A 16,948-nucleotide genomic window follows, 5' to 3' on the forward strand; every position below is an offset into this window, starting at 1 on the left:
TACATGAGTGATGTTTCTCAACAGGATAGCTGTGAACAACAGATGCACAGTCGTAGTGAGCAGGAGGTGGAAAATTCCTGATGTAGTGTGACTTTTTTTTCCTTACAGTGCATATGCTGTTTGAGACATGTTTTTTTCTTTAAATGCAGCAGTACCGTGTTGCATCTCTGAGCAACTGTTCAGAGAGAGGAGAAAAAAAAGCTTTGCAGGAGATCTTATTGGGCTCACCTCTTAGGGAGACACCGGAGCTTTGGACAGAGGGTGAATGAATGGGTGAGGGGCATTTATATTCTTACAGTGGCGGCCTGTGACTGTGAGCATCTGCAAGCACTTTCATGCATCTGCAGCAGAGTCATTTGTACAGTATGTCTCATACACATGCCTGTCAGAAGTGGCATTGTGTTGGAGATTAATAGCTAGAAAGTAGGGCCAGCTAAGGTTATGACCCAGTGTGTTGGCAAAAAAAAAACAGACACCACAACATGCTTTCATTTCTCTCAGGGGTTCTTCATTTTAAAAAGACAGACGTTCCAGAGGAAACGTCTCTGCAAATACAAATATTGCCCATTGAATCCATTGAATTTGCTCTTCCCAAATCATGGATTCGTGTTGCTTACCTGCTGCCATGGGGATAGATTTTAAGTCTATGACTGTTGGGTAAGTATCATAATTTTCCTTGATCCACTGTGGGCTAGTGTGGTCACTGTGTGTAGCCTGGTTCACTTAAATAGAGGGCTAGCTCTCAAGTCCAAAACACGGGTTTGTTTAAAGTAATTGTTTCACAAAAATTACTCCATCTTTGTTATTGATGGATTACTAAATCATTACTTTTCTTTGCTTTTCATGTTCTTAACTTGAGGACATTTATTTTACTAATAGATCTTATCCAATGCTAAAGTCTGTTCTAGAAGCAAGTATCACTGCACTGTGTTCCTTTCATTTTAAGGTCACTTGGACATGCTCGGTAAATTCCACTCCCCCCCAACTTCTATTCTGAGTACACGAGTACAAACAAAGGAGGAAATGCATTTTTGCATCTTAATGCCACTGGTTCTAAAACTGAGGGCAATTTCTCTTTTACCAGCTATCAACAGTAATGATTGGTGCACAGAAAATGGACTCTTGGGGTATCTCACAGCTATACTGGACGCCTTCAAACATTGCCCACAGCAATCCAAAACCAAGGGACGAAGGTTGATGCCCATAAAGTAGACATTTTTATGGAAGGGCCAAACAAACTACGTAGCTTTTAGTTATAACCTTACTAAGGTATAAGGTATAAAGATAGAAGTACTAGGCCACACCGCTTTATCTTAGAATTAAAGGTGATTTTAGGCTCAATGGCCCAAGTATACAAAATCATAGCGTAAAAGTGGCATGGGTTTAAGTGTAAAGTGGCTCAGTATTTTGATAATGATGATTTCACTATGTCAACCCCTATATTTAGTAGAATAGCTAAATGTATAGCTAATAAATAAAAAGCAAAATATTTGTTTCAGAACAATCCTGCTCAGCTTTGTTGGCTAATTCATGCAAGCACACCTTCCTGAAAGGTTACTTTGTCATGTTAATACAATATTTCTACAGTTACCTCAGAATCATTGGGTCAAACAGCTTTCTAGAACGTAAAATACTTTTTTTTGTACTCAATCCCTAAAGGCTGGTGTGTAGTTCCAATAAAGAGGAATTAGCGTTCTGTCTCCCTGAAACTCCCTAAAAAGGAGACTTGGTGAAATCCTTGACAATGAAACTGAAAAAAGTACACTAAGCAGTTGTCTGTGAAGGTTCTCAGTCATCCAGGTCATCATAGTCAAAGGAGCTTGCAAAGAAAAGCATCTGGACTTCTTTAAGTTGCTTGAAGACGTTTCACCTCTCATCCGAGAAGCTTCTTCAGTTCTAAGGTCAAATGGCAGAGAGTCCCAGATTTAAACCTAGTGGGAGTATCCCCCCACAGAGGGACAAAAGAACCCCTGATGATCCTCTAATCGCCTGAGCCAAGGTGTGAAACTGGGTGTGATAAGGTGGGACCAGGTTTCACAATGAGCTCACCCGAAACCCTGGCTGATTGGGACCCACACCTTGGCTCAGGCGATTAGAGGATCATCAGGGGTTCTTTTGTCCCTCTGTGGGGGGATACTCCCACTAGGTTTAAATCTGGGACTCCCCACCATTTGACCTTAGAACTGAAGAAGCTTCTCGGATGGGAGGTGAAACGTCTTCAAGCAACTTAAAGAAGTCCAGACGCTTTTCTTTGCAAGCTCCTTTGACTACACTAAGCAGTTGTGTATGTGTATATGTGTTTGTGTGTGTGTTACGTGGGCTTGTTGTTAAGAGGTCACTAGAGTCTTGGAAAATTAAGAGTGTGGGTTGACCTCAACTTCCTTGAATCAAATGCTCTGTTTGATTTCATATACCACCCACTGTTTTGTTCATTTTCAGTATGCTTTCCTTTGGTGATCTAATCAATAACACCTTAATGTTAAACACCAGAAAGACCATTTTAATATTTTATGTGTATTTCAAAAAGGTGTATTTCATTTCCAGAAGAATCCAGAACAATCTACTCATCTATTTTTGTACTGATTTTAAACTGCTTCTTATTGTGTATCAAGGCTTTGTGCTGCCATATTTATTAGAATGCTGTATTATTTCAGTCGGTTGCCTGCTGGATGACAGCAAAAGACTGTAACTTTACTAAATCGAGCCTACAGCAAGGCAAACAGATCATAGTCTAAGAAACAGAAAGATCTAAAGATACTGATACATTTTATCATTAGTGCCTGATTCCACATTAAAGAAGTTTATATTCTATATTTACAGTGAGCTTCATGTTGCTAAACAAATGCTTAACTTATATATACAAGTCAAGCATTATATAATTTTATATATCTAAAAAAATTCCCCTCTCAACCCTGTGGGTGGTCTTTATCCATTAAGCTCGGGTCCTCTACCAGAGGCCTGGAGCTTGAGGGTCCTGCGCAGAATCTTAGCTGTTCCTAGGACTGCGCTCTTCTAGACAGAAATCTCCAATGTTGTTCCTGGGATCTGCCGGAGTCAGTCACCTAGCTTGGAGGTCACTACACCGAGTGCTCCGATTACCACTGGGACCACTGTTACCTTCACCTCCACATCTTCTCAAGCTTTTCTTCTAGCCCTTAGTACTCCTCCAGCTTCTCATGTTCCTTCTTCCTGAAGTTGCCGTCATTCGGTATCACTACGTCTATCACTACGGTCGTCTTCTTCTGTTTGTCTACGACAACTATGTCCGGTTGGTTAGCCACCACCACTTTATCTGGAAGTCCCACAAAATCTTAGCTCGGTTATTCTTGACCACTCTAGGGGACGTCTCCCATTTTGACCTCGGGGCTTCCAGGCCATACTTGGCACAGATGGTTAAGAGAACTTTGTAAATATTCTCTCAGGTTTTTTGTCAGTATTACCCAGCAGAACTGTAAGCAAGGACACAGAAGTTGAGCTGGAATGGAGATGTAACAGTCTTCAACCTGCCTGCTGCTTAGAGCTAAGTTAGAATGTATTATTAAGCAAACTGTGAATAGAGCAGGTAACTGAGAATTACCCTGAAGCAATGCCCTTCATGCATCCAGCCTACTGCACACTCTAACCGAATGACAACCCTTGCTGACATCAAACAATTTCATGTAGCGAGAGTACATTAGATGTGGAGAACCTCCTGCTGCTCTTGAGAAAGCAGACTGCAAAGGATGACGTAAAAACATTTGTTCAGTATCTCGTCCGATGTCAGATCATAAAAAAATGCTCAAAACACCTTAAAATTAAAGCCCATGTGATCCTAAACTCTTACAGCTCAGTCTGACTGGCGTAAAATAAGGACCGTAACCTCCTTGTGACTTGAAAAAATTGATGGTTGCCCATTTCATTGCATTTTTTCGCATTCGTCAACCAAATGTGAGTCGTGCTGATGAACTGATCCACAGAGAACACTTTCAATCACAGGACACATGTTGCCTGATGGGAGTAACTTACAGCAATCACTTTCAGACTGGCAAAGATATGCAAATAGTTGCCGTTTGATTTATGAACTTGGCCAGTTTATATGGTCAACACGTTACGATCAATCTATGTTTGTTGGTTTATGCTGAACGCAACTTGTCTATAGCGAGTCTGTTCGCAATAGCAAACTCGACTTAGATGAGTGTCAACTTGTATTCTGATTATTTATTATTTATTTCTGATTATTTTGCGGGTCGGACTTAGCCGGCCGCTTTCAGACGTTTCAAACCCAAAAAACCCCCAGAAAGGAATGAGTGGTACTGCAAAAGGAACCTAAACCTCGTTATATCTCATCTTGGACCTGCTGATTTGCTGTTCTATAAACACCTTCTGCACACCTAAAAGGATTGCTGAGGCTTCTCTCTGGAGGCAAAAAATCATTTGTGTGTCCTCAGCAGAGGGCAGAACCACAGTGCTGCTGAGCTACAGAGAAACCCCGCAGTACAGGCGCCCAGCTCAGCCTCTCAGCGGTCTCATCAAAGCGCACCAGCAGAGTGAAGATAGGGGAAGAAACGCAAAGGTAAGGAAGGGCAAAGTAAGAATGACTAAGCATTACAAAAAACATCCACAAGCCATGCGTGTTTTCAGACCAATTCCAGCAAGCTTTCTGCCTGCTTAATGAATGCTGTATCTGAGATGGGACGATAAGACACGGGTGAGGAAAGACAGGCAGGTCACTGCTGATGCTGCGATGTGTTTTACTTTGTAAGTCTGCAAATTCACGAACAATAGAAGGAGCGGGGAAAATGGAGGGCCTCATCTTTCAGGAAAAGCAGGCTAACCTGTCACCTTTATAGCAAAGTAAAGCTAGAAACTGTCTTTTTTCGGACATATTTCATTCTTCACCAAGAAAGATCTTTCTGTTCGGAGTGCTTCTGCACGGGTTTCCTCCCACACACCGAAGATCTGCTTAAGGTTAATTTGTGATTCTAAATTAGCTGTAGGTGTGAAATCGAGAGAAGGCGAGAGCCAGACAACCACACGACGGCGAGTGGACTAGACTCCAAAATAATTTTGTCTAGCACAATGTATGCTTTTCTTATTTCCTAATCCCATTTGAATTATCGTGTGAGTCATTGCAGAAAGCGATATATTTCTGGAGAAGACCTTTTCCGAGTGTAAATGTTTACTTGTGAACTAGCTGAAAGCCCTCACACCCACTTAACAGTCGCTTGTCTTGGTTTCTGGTCTGGTCTTAAATTTAGAAACCATTTGCATACAGATTCTTTAACAAATGCACCACTGTGATTAATGCAATCAGATTTCAAACAAATTTAAATGTCTGTACTCCCACTAAGTCAACTAGGAGAAGAACTGTGTGAACTGCAACATCTGGGAATGGCCATTATACAAGATTAATCGAGGGACATGCTGCCGGCATCTCCTGGGAGATAAAATAAGTGCATTTTTTATATAGGCCTGTGAAAAATGACCCTTATGCTCCCTCAATCTATGAAATGACCAAACAGTCTTCTGATGAGTTTATGGCCTCAATCGCTAGTTTCATTTCTCACTGAACACAACATGTTGTTCATTTTGTAAACTGTGGCCCTATTAAAGCAAAAGAGGGGGATAAAGTAGAGCATCCTTTAGGGCAGCGGCCCCCAACCTTTTTTGCACCATGGACCGGTTTATGTTCGACAATATTTTCACGGACCGGCCTTTAAGGTGTTCCAGATAAATACAACAAAATTTTTTTTAAAAAAGATTCATAACACATGGGAAAAGACCCAGGGAAACCGAGTTAACAATAAAAATGATTAAAAAAAATAGAAAACCCAGAAAACCATAGATTTCACACCCGAGCATCAACTCTTGGTTGGTACCAAATGACTCACAGACTGGTACTGGTCTGTGGCCCGGGTTTGGGCACCGCTGCTTTAGGGCAGATCCACCTTGTCAATGACAATGTTTCTCTGTTTCTTAGTAAGTGACTGATGTGTAAAATTAATAAGAAAAAAATTCTGAGTACAGGGAGAAGGTTACTGGGTTCAAAATCAGCCTGTGGCCTGAACGAACAAGCTTGTTCTCACCATGCTTGTGTGGATTCTTTCCAGGTTTTAGATTGGATATAGGAGTGCAGGGTGTACCCCACCTCTCGCCCTTCGATACCTGGGATCCAGTTCTCCCACAAGCCAGAACTGGATAAGCAAAACAAATGGATAGATGGCACTCCTTTAAGGAAAATCAAATGTTTGCTTCACTAAATATGAAAAAACTATTTCCCATTTTGTACTTACCTCTTTGTACGGTATCTGTTATATTCTACTTAACAGCCACAGTGAAGTTTTTTTCCTTTCTCTTTTGTCTATTGAGCGGATTTGTCTGTTTTTGTCTATATTGAAACCATCTCACAATTGAACCACCAAAACCAGCATCAAAAATTCATATCTTGATGAGATGTGAATTATTAGCTTGGGGATTCCTGGTTCCTGCAAACAGGGGAAGTGGTACTGGTGGGGGTTTCATCTGTGCTGCTTGTACTCTTGTGAAATTTTATGAAAGAAGCACAGTAATTAGGAAACAAAGCAGTTGGATTCAACTAAACTATAGCACGCATGCTGAAGGAAATTTCATCACCTCTTGAGGAAAACAAGTGTACACAACTTGGCGGATCAGATTTTCCAGCTCCTTTCCCTAAACTGTTGTATTACATCCCGGATACAATTGGCACTGCCACACAGAACAGAACATCAACTGCTCTTCAGAGGCGAGAATATATTGTGCAATCATTGCAAAGGTGAAAGTGGTGTGCTTGCCAGGGAAAACTGCTTAACAGTTTTAGCTTGGGAACATTCAATGCCAATCTTTCCCTGAGGCATAGTGAACTGTAGCAGAACAGTGAACAAATCATCAAAAACGACATCCCAAGAGACAAATAACGCTTGATCAGTGTAAATCATTGTGCCAGCTTTCCCCAAACAGCCTGTAGTCATGCTAGCTGGCCTGTGAGTCTGTACAGGTTTGCAAATAAATGCTTATGCTAACACAGCCACATGCTCACAGAAACAATGCTAATGCTAACCGTCTATAACCTCTACCATGTTCATCATCTTAAAAAAGACAGCATACTTGACAAGGATGTCTTTTAGATACATAACAGATCAGATTTCATTTTAATTTCAGCTTGGAGAATTGGTTTCCAGCATAAGTAACACTTACAAAGTACTTTCTTTCCTCAAGTATGCTAACATTTACTAATTAACAATGAAGCTAATGACTACTGCCCATCAGTATTCTACTCTCTTTTCTACTCTATTCTACTGAACAACCATCTCATATGTTTTAATAGCATTCACGTATGGCTGGGGTCTCACAGGGGTCAGCTAGGATGCATCTTCTGAATGCCACAATTTTCCACCAAACCCAGCACACCAATGGGACTCATTTGTAAACTACTTAGTAAAATATCTACTGAGCCTATTGTTCATACTAATCAATTTTTATAACTCTAATTAAGGTTAAAAAACTAGGGTCATTGACGAAAAGCATAACGAAAATAACAGTGATGCCTTGCTAACTACCATAAACTTAATTTCAAGTGATAATTTCACACTTTGTTAGCTTTCAGCGGATATGTACCAAAACCTCTTCTTGTGGATGTGGCTCTGCAACACTGTGGCTAATTTTAATTGACTTCATTTGGGCTGGTGGAGGGTTGGTTGAGGTATCCATGTGCAAACTTATATTATATCAAGTCATGGGTTTGGACTCAAGGTTGGGTTAATTGGTGATTCTAAATTACAGAGATGTGTGAATGTGAGTGTGAATGTATTGTCTGTCTCTCTGTGTTAGCCCTGTGTCAGGCTGGCAACCTGGGTGTACCCTGCCTCTCGCCCTATGGTCGCTAGGATAGACTCCAGCCCCTCTGCAACCGTGAATTGGATAAGCAGATAAGAATTGATTGATTGATTGATTGATTGATTGATAGATATTGACCTGGTGTAGGGCAGTCTGAGGTATCCATACACGCATAGAGATAATATTAAGTAGTCATGGTTTTGGACTGTCTGCTAAGACACAAACCCACTGGAGCTCACGGTACAAATCAATCTCTGAGTTATTTTAAGGTGAGTCGTTGTTCCCTGCTGCACCACTACACCGGATCTCAGTGTTCCCCCCGCCCTGCCAAATCTCACTTTAACCATTGTGTAAAAGCTGTTATAAACTGACAAAAGGCTGAACTGTTGTTATGTAGGTTGCTGATAAAAAAAAGGAAAATAAAAGAAAAATGCTTCTGCTAATTAAAAGCTGCATCAACCACAAAAAATAACAACCTCTCCACCTTGCTACAATCACAATGAAATCCCTCTTTAAGTGTCTACCCCTCAGACAAAGCTATCTCGTTTTGCAAAAGTGCCTCTGACTCAAATAAATAAATAAATAAATAAAATTTAAAAAAAAAAAAATGCTGCTCTGCTACAGCCAGTCCTCAGAGGAGCCGTAACCGGGGCCAAGGAACAGGCGTCCCGGGCAGGCTCGGCTCCAAGCACTGGGCGTTCAGCCCGTACTGGAGCCTCGACTGGCCACTCACTGGTTTGCTGCCATTTGAGAAACGAGGAAGGAGGGGTGTACTGAAAGGATGATGAAGAGAGGATCTGGGTGGGGGGTGGAGAGATGAAGACAGTGAAAAATGAACATAAATAGCTGCACAGGAATAGGGTGGACACAGTCAGGAACATGCAGAGCAAAACCACTCACACGCAAGTAATAACTGAGCTTTATGGAGGTTGCTGACAGTGTAGACTGTAATAACACAAAACCACACACACACACGCGCGCGGAGTGAGGAGCAGAGTTGGCATGTCTTCACACAGTTTAATTGGTTTATGGCTCAGACTTATAAGTCCAGAGTCCACTGTCAGGCCTACTTTGGTCTACTTTCTCCTCGGGTATCTGCGGGCCTTTGTCATCAGACTCGCTCAGACTTGTGCGGTTCTGAAGTGCCAGTTGGCTCATGTACCCCCTGCTGGTGTACAGCGGCTCAAAACGCACACGCGCACCGGCAGCTGGATGCGCTGGCTCCACCGGGCGCCGGGGTTTCAGTAACGGGGCTGGTGGACGGGGTGGAGGGGGGAAGGTTTGCCTTACCTGGATTGCCGCAGTCCGCGCACTTGTCGTTGCCCGGTCTCGCCAGCACGTCCTGCAGCTGCAGCTTGTTCCCCTCCGCTTCCAGCGCCATGGTGAGTTTATCCGTCCAGCCTCACCGCGGTGGGAAGAAGGTGCCCAAGAACATCCGCCGCTGGGGTTCAGCAGACAGACAGACAGACTGGTCACCTGCCACCTCCGAGCTGTGCCCGAGGATAACAGAGCAGAGAGAGAAAAGGAAACTGAGCGATCCGCGCCGAGAGCTCTTTCTGCCTCTCACTGATAGCTCTATTACCCAGGCTCTTTGGCTGCATAATAATCAAGCCCACACGTTACCATCGCCGCCTCCTCCCCTCCTGTCTGTCTGCCTGCTTTCCCTTCAGCCTTATATCTTAGAAAAGTGAGACATCCAGCGGTGAGCTAGGTGAAGCTGCACGTTTAAAGAATCCAGTGGAATCGGATCCTCCTCTCGTGCAAAAATGTCCTTTAAATGAAACTGCTAACGTGAAAGTGCTCTGAATGCACACGCAGCAACGGGGAGGTGAATAAGTGTGCCTACTATTAATAAATACATATTAACATATATCTCCCATCTGAGGGCAGGTTGTTTCCAGGGTTGCACTCTCCTGGATGGAGACCCCTGATTACCACTGGGATCGCTTTGGACTTCCACATCTGTTCCAGATGTTCCTTCAGCCGCTGGTAATTTCCTATTTTCTCCTGCTCCTTCTTCCCGATGTTGCTGTCTGCTGCGATTGCCACATTTAACACAACTCTGATTTTATGCACCTTTTCAGCCACCACAGCACATTTGGCCTGTTTCTCTTAACCACCTTTGTTGGTGTTTCCCAGCAAGACTTGGGGACTTTTAGGGTATATAAATGGCCTGTATTTGTATAGCGCTTTTCTAGTCCCTAAGGACCCCAAGCGCTTTACGCAACCAGTCATCCACCCATTCACACACACATTCACACACAGTGTGTGAATGTGAATATGCAATATATGCAGCACAGATGTTCTTGCACACAGTCCCAGCTTGCATCTTACATCCTGTTGCCTGCCATGTGTATAGTCTCTGGGGCAGCCTTGCACAGTCTGCAGCTTGGGTCCTGTTGGTTGTGGTAAACGCTTACTTCTATGGATCTGACACTTGGGGGCTGTGTTTGTGCTGCCATCATCAGAGCCTCTGTGCTGTCAGCTTCTAACCAGTAGGATTTCCTAATGTCAGTCAGTTCCTCTGTCTGTCATCCCATGCAGGGGCTTGGTCGTCCGTGACAGTTTCTCTTCCTGTTCCTCATCACCGTCTGTCTTCAGCTGCCTGAGGCAATCGTTTTTGTTGTTGCATCAAATCATTTTTAAATAATATTTTCAACCAGCAGTTATGATTTTCAATTTCTTACAGTATCTAAGAGAACAGTATGAATTAGTTCTATCAGATTCAGTGTACAGTTACAGAGTTTTACAAAGCTGCAGCATTATCAGTTAATAATCAGAGAAGTTTATGGTGTACGTGTAAAGGCACAATAATGGAAAAATAAAGAATGATTATTTTATTTTTTTTAGTCCGTTATGTTATTTTGAATTATGAAACTGTTTTTTAGTTTTCATGAGAACTTTATTTTGCAAAGTATCCAAAGTCATTTGTTTATAATGAGGGGAAATTCAGATCACTGTGCTTTCCCCCTGTAGTCCTATAGTATCAGTTTGCTATTGTGCAGTACATGGTCATTTTTAGCAGACTGGTTGTTAATGCCACGGAAAAAAATAAGTTACACATTTATTAGGACCAAAATTAAACCCATATACGGGTTTAATTAATATCAGCTCTTATTCTTTCACGAAAGGGCGGAGAGTTTACGATAGCATCAATCGATTACTAATGTCTGTCTGCCGAGCCCTCAAAATAAAACGTCATACATACGCGACAGCAGGGTCAAACGCAGAGGCTGTTGTTTATGTCAAAACATTTTGAGACGGTCCTCCGTGAACTGAGAGGAAATGTCTACCGCTATGAATTTCGGGTCGAAGACTTTTAAACCTCGGCCTCCGGACAAAGGCTCGTTTCCTCTGGACCATTTCGGTAAGCTCCAGCTGAGCCTGTCTGCCCCGTTAAATAACTCTCGTTCCCCTCACCGCAGACACAACAGCGACAGAATTAATAATAACTGTGACAGTGTATGCTATAAATATTTAGAAATGTTTTAAATAAGTGCAATGCACTCATAGACCTTTGTCTAAGCCAGCTGCCTTTTAGCAGGATTGGTACATGGACGTTTACAGCGATGCTTGATGCTATTAGGACAGAAGGTCTGAAGGACAGACTGTAATGAAAATAGCATTTACACAAACATGTATGATGTGCTGCTCTGCGTTATATTTATGCCAGTTATAAATGTTCTTAACTACATTAAACTTCTGATCAGTTTGCTTTATTAAAATAAGAGACATTTAATGAAAATGAAGATTGACCACCACACACCTTTCATGGTTTTCAAAACTATAATTGGGTTCACAAGTTTGAAATTATTTTCTTTAATCAACACAGGCTCATATATGTACACCCGCACTATTTGGTTAAATGTTCCTTAGCAAGTTGCACCTTAGTTGCACTTTAAAGAAATTATAAAAGCTCAAAATGACCATTCATGCTCATGATGAGTGTATGTAAAACAACTCTATGTCAACAGGAAGCTTTGTAGGACAACGCCTCACCTGTTTGATTTTTTTTCTTTCATTTGAAAACACAAATGTCTGCCCTGCTCTATATAAACTGGACAGAACCTTTGTGCAATATGTTGGCAGCAGCCCTTCACTTAAAAAGCTAGAAAAGTATCATGATACACAGTCATGGACAGAAAGTTTTGGCAGTAGCACAAATGTTGTGTTTCATACAAACTTCACTGATTCTGTTTTTATTAACATGATTTTTTTTCTGAAGAAGAACCCTCATTAGCGTGTCATAACTTTCAAAGACTTTTAATGGCAATTAAAAATCAAATATGTGCATTATGTTGTTGGCCATTGTTCTCGATAACTTGTGCTGGATGTCAGCTTCGTCTGTAAATCCTGACTGATGATCGCGATGGGGCGCCTTATCGGGGCTGAAAGTTGATGACAACCTGTGGGCTCCTGATTCTTTAACGTTCCCCTTAAGTACTTGTTATAACTGAGCACTAGCGTTGTGTGGCTCGGAAGAAAAAGTTTTATTACTGAGGGTTACAGATGACCATACAAATGCACAAGTCCTGATTTTGTCCTTTTGTTTTTCCAGGAGAGTGCAAAGCCTTCAAAGAAAAGTTCATGAAATGTCTCAGAGAGAACAACTATGACAACTCCATGTGCCGACTGCAGTCCAAAGACTACCTGGAGTGCCGAATGGACCAGTAAGAAAGCCAATGAAAATGTTACCTAGTGAATCGACAAAGGTAACACGTATAATCGTCTTGGTTTTATTTTGTGTTTTCAGTCAGCTGATGACCAAGGAGCCTCTGGAGAAACTGGGATTTAAGGACCTGATGGATCCTCCTCCCAGCCAAACAGGCAAAGACAACAAATCCTGATTTGACTCCACATCTGCTGTTTCCAGAGTGCAGAAGCATAGAATAAAGTGCTGTGACCGTGAGCTGACAAGGATGACTGCAAAGACTCTGAACATGCAGCTCCAGCACGAGGACTGTGTGCTTTCAGTCAATACAAATTAATTTTGTACATAAGATGACTTTATGTAATATATAGAGATGCTGTTTTGCTTGTCAATAAATCTTTTTTATCTAAACTTTTATTTTGGAGCCTTTGACACAGTTGCAGCAGTGACATTCTGTGAACAGTTCGAAAACAAACCCGCTTATCAAACATTGACTACTCTTATGTTTCTCAAACACAACCTTTATGAAATTTAAAGGCTTCCTGGATCTTCTCAAATCCTGTGTGGTGGAATTCAAACCAAATGTGCCTGTTTGGCATTTAAGACTGTTTATTGTGAAGTATTTTTGATGCTGTCCCATGAAATGACCAAAACGAATGATTCGTCCATGTCAGAGAAAAGTCGTTCTCCTGGAAATCCTTCCAAAAAAAAAAATTCTTGTTCAGTCTTTTTACTGAACTGCACTGTCATGAAGTTTAACGTTTAAAACACTAACCGAGGGCTGTAGTGTAAATGGTTTTTCGTCGTTTCTCTAAGCATCGTATCGCCTGATCTTGGGAATTTCTCAGGACATCCACCTCTGGGAAGACAGGCAGCGGTCTTAAATGTTGTCGCTGTAGATCTGGATGTCAAATTGTTTGGAAATTACTTTATAACACTTTCGAGGTAGAGAGGCAGCGATGGTTGTGTCTGTAAGATCACTGCTGATATCTCTGACGCACACCTGAATGCTCCAGACAAGCAAAGACTTTGCTTTTATAGAGCTTCTCACTCTTACTGATAATCAGTTTGATTTGATTAGCAGCACCTGGCTGTTAATTACCCTCTGATACTCTATAGAAGCACTAAGTAAATGACATGGTGTAATATGTCATGTGTCATTCTTGATCTGAAGTTTTATTTACCTAATTTTAAGTCCTGATGAGGAACGGACACCTTCCCATCATGTTGTGTGTACCTCGATTGCTTTGCAGCGATGTCCAAAATGCACTGAAGCATCAAATTTGTGGGTCGATGATGCCAATTTGTGTGTGAGTAACTGGCCTAGCTGTGAGTCTATCTCGACCTGATGTGGTTGGTTTCGCTGAGGAGGATGAGTATTTGTTGAATGGACTATGTGACAGCTTAATGCAGGGCTTATATATCTCCTGGTGACATAAGAGAAAGAAAGTTAGCAACAGAAAAGAAGGGGAGGCAAGGAGTTTGTAATCAGAGCTGTGTATTCATGTTTTACTTTTAAAGTATAGAAGGATTCTTTGGCATCTCTAGGACGCCTCTTTTCTCCACCCTGTTCTCCCTACATTACCTCCAGTAATCTCTCCACATTGCACACTGACAGTGCTGATGTACTGATGGTGGATGTATGTGGGAGCAAAGCTATGCAAACACACACAGGAACACACAAATTCTAAATACGAATCCCCAGAAAACCCAACTTTACCTTTTAGATATGATACTTTATCTCCTAATTTTATATTTTTACAGTTTCACATACATTTTTTTACAGTGATACAAATTTAAAAAGTCTACTGCAACTTATCTTCTTAAACTTGGAAAGAGGATGGATTCTTTTTGTTTTCACTTTTTAAAATAATTTGACAATTGCTATGCAACATCCATATCACTGTACATATCAGCACACATGCAAAATTTAGTTCAAGTTCAAGTTTTAATCCTGAAAAACATTTAGTGTGACCCAAACACTGCGACGGGGAGTTGTCTGAGTGAAGGTTCCTTGGTTCATCGTCCCAGGCTCAGCTGTGCTCATGCACCACATCACTTCCTCATAAAGCGTTCATCATTCAAGATGCCTCAATGTCAACAGGTCGGGATAAAAACAAAAAGCACGTCGCTGATTGTAAACCCGTTCTTGTGATCATCTCTCTGCTGTCCACGGTGTTCAGTGTTTCCGGCAACCTGTCAAACCTCATGTCAACGCTGCATCATCATTCTTGTGTTCCTGCATGTGCAAAGAGATGACTGACTGAAGCGCTGATTGCAGTACTGACATTAAATAGTACATGCTGTGCATGCCAAACACTGTGGTGTCAGAAGTGTCCCAGAGAGCCCGATGTGTTATCTGTGTCTGAAATCCTTTGTGCCTTCTCTCACATGATGATAATAAACCAAATGCATTGATCATTTGAAACTTTAAAAAAAATACATACAAGTATGTTTTATTATTTTTGCTGAGTGGAAAAAGACCTAAAATCTACCAAACAACCCCAAAGTATATAAAATGGGAACACAAGTGCTATATAAAAGTGGTAACTAACCAACTGCTCTAAAACTAAGCTAACTGACATATTAAATTTGAAAACAGTTTTAAAAAAAAACATCCCCATTCATAAATTTCATGTCACAATCTCAATGGCTTACAGAGTGATGATGTCACAAACGTCTTAGAATCTTTGATCCTTCTTTTTCTTTAAATAGAAGTGAGAATCAGCAGTTATTAGTCAGTTTGTTCACAGCAGTTGAGGCCAGCAGCAGTTCGCAAACGTTCCAACGTTCAAGCAGAGATACATTTGATCACGCCTGCAAGAACCAAGTTTAACAGTAAACCGTTTGAGCAGACCTTTCACCTTTTCACACTTTGAAGAAGAAAGAAGAACCATCTATTTGATTTCATTATATTTTGAGGCGAAATCTGCTTTACTCTTCTAACTTTTAGTGTAAATCACTTTGATGGCATCAGAGATGTCTTTCAGAAATGTCCAGGACAAGTTAGTCCCCGGTGGCTGGCTCTCCTCTAAATCCTCCAACTACCGAATTATAAGTCTTGTTGGAGAAGGGACATATGGCAGAGTTGCCAAATGTGTCCAAATGGCTGACAAAAAGATTGTAGCCATTAAAATGATAAAGGATCGGGACCAAAAAGACCCGTTTAAAAACCAAGAGCTGGCTGCCCTGCAAAAACTTAAAGCCTGTAACTCCAGCAAGTACAATATAGTTGAATGGTACCAGGCTTTTACAGTCTGTGGACATCTGTGCCTTGAATTTGAATTCCTCGAAAAAAGTCTTCTTGACTTATTGCAAGAAAGATATTACAAACCGCTCAGTTTAAAGGCTATTCGCCCCATCGTCATACAGATAGCTTTAGCTCTTAGCCACCTCAAGTCGATTGGAACAATCCATGCAGACTTGAAATTAGACAACGTAATGCTGGTGGATAATCCCCAAGAGCCATACCGAGTTAAACTAATTGACTTCGGTGTGGCCTGTGAGACCTCAGCTGCCAAGGTGGGCTCATACATCCAGACACGTCCGTACCGGTCTCCGGAGATTATTCTGGGGCTTCCATTTACAGAAGCCATAGACATATGGTCTCTGGGCTGCATGGCAGTGTCTCTATACACGGGTTCTTTGCTGTACCCTGGATACAGTGAATATGCCATACTAAAATACATAACAGAGACTCAAGGAGAACTCCCAGAGCAAATGTTAAACTGTGGGCAAAAGACTGCAAAGTATTTCTGCAGGGAGTTCAATTCCGACAACATCTACCACTGGAAACTCAAGACAACTGAACAATATTTCCGGGAGTTTGGGATTGAGTTTGTTGACAAAAGAGTTAAAAAATTGAAGTCTCTGGATGAACTCTTATATAACTAGATCATTGAAGATGAGGATTATGCAGATGCAACTGCAAAAAGGTGTGATATCCTGATGTTTGTAGAAATGGTAAAGCACTTGCTTCACCTCGATCCCCAAAAACGAATGACACCCAATCAGGTCCTTGAGCATGCCTTTTCAAAACTGAGCCACCTTGCATGGATACGCCAGAGTAGCTCCTATGTTGAGTCCTGCTATGAGCACATAAACTACTTAAGGACAAAGAAGAAAGAGACGTCAGGACAGAGTCTCCATACCAGCAGGACAGAGTCTGCACACAAGCCCACCTCTGACACCAGACAATCTGCTCAAAGGAACTTCCCTCCCTCTGCAGCAGAGAGAAAAACACTAGTGATCCCCCACAGCCAAAACGGTTCTCCCCATTCAACTCAGAGGAACGGCCACAATTTAGTCAGGTCCAGTCAGAGTGAAAATGCTGAGACAATTCCAAAGAAAGCACAGTGTAAAAGAAAGCATCTGCAGGAAAATGAAAAGGATACGAGTGACCCAGATCTTAAAAGAAAAAAGACTAATTGGAAAGATGTGCGCAGAGAAACACTGTACCAACAT

At 41.6% G+C, this 16,948-nt stretch overlaps 2 protein-coding genes and 1 pseudogene across 2 annotated transcripts in view; 2 read left to right on the forward strand and 1 right to left on the reverse strand.

Annotated features, from left to right (window-relative positions):
* LOC146513145 (arf-GAP with dual PH domain-containing protein 1-like) overlaps positions 1-9,645 on the reverse strand; it is a 37,774-nt gene extending 28,129 nt beyond the window's left edge. Inside the window, exon 1 of the mRNA XM_085170119.1 lies at positions 9,124-9,645. Coding sequence (XP_085026245.1) covers positions 9,124-9,214 — 91 coding nt within the window. The 5' untranslated portion in view covers positions 9,215-9,645. The remainder of the gene's footprint in view (positions 1-9,123) is intronic.
* Positions 9,646-11,019: 1,374 nt separating this feature from the next.
* On the forward strand, positions 11,020-12,901 carry cox19 (cytochrome c oxidase assembly factor COX19). Its single transcript, XM_085170120.1, has 3 exons — positions 11,020-11,200; positions 12,392-12,503; positions 12,587-12,901. Exons 1-3 carry the CDS (start codon positions 11,119-11,121, stop codon positions 12,678-12,680), a joined length of 288 nt encoding a protein of 95 aa, XP_085026246.1. The 5' UTR covers positions 11,020-11,118; the 3' UTR covers positions 12,681-12,901.
* Positions 12,902-13,029: 128 nt separating this feature from the next.
* LOC146513148 (homeodomain-interacting protein kinase 3 pseudogene) lies at positions 13,030-16,574 on the forward strand (annotated as a pseudogene).
* The last annotated feature ends 374 nt before the right edge of the window (positions 16,575-16,948 follow it).

The sequence above is a fragment of the Neolamprologus multifasciatus genome, chromosome 8 (genome assembly GCF_963576455.1).
Source record: "Neolamprologus multifasciatus chromosome 8, fNeoMul1.2, whole genome shotgun sequence".
Taxonomy (NCBI): domain Eukaryota; kingdom Metazoa; phylum Chordata; class Actinopteri; order Cichliformes; family Cichlidae; genus Neolamprologus; species Neolamprologus multifasciatus.

Coding starts and splice junctions, on each gene's coding strand:
- cox19 (XM_085170120.1), top strand. CDS start 11,119: ATGTCTACCGCTATGAATTTCGGGTCGAAGACTTTTAAACCTCGGCCT. Junction 11,201..12,391: donor GTTTCCTCTGGACCATTTCG/GTAAGCTCCAGC, acceptor TTGTTTTTCCAG/GAGAGTGCAAAGCCTTCAAA. Junction 12,504..12,586: donor CTGGAGTGCCGAATGGACCA/GTAAGAAAGCCA, acceptor TTGTGTTTTCAG/TCAGCTGATGACCAAGGAGC.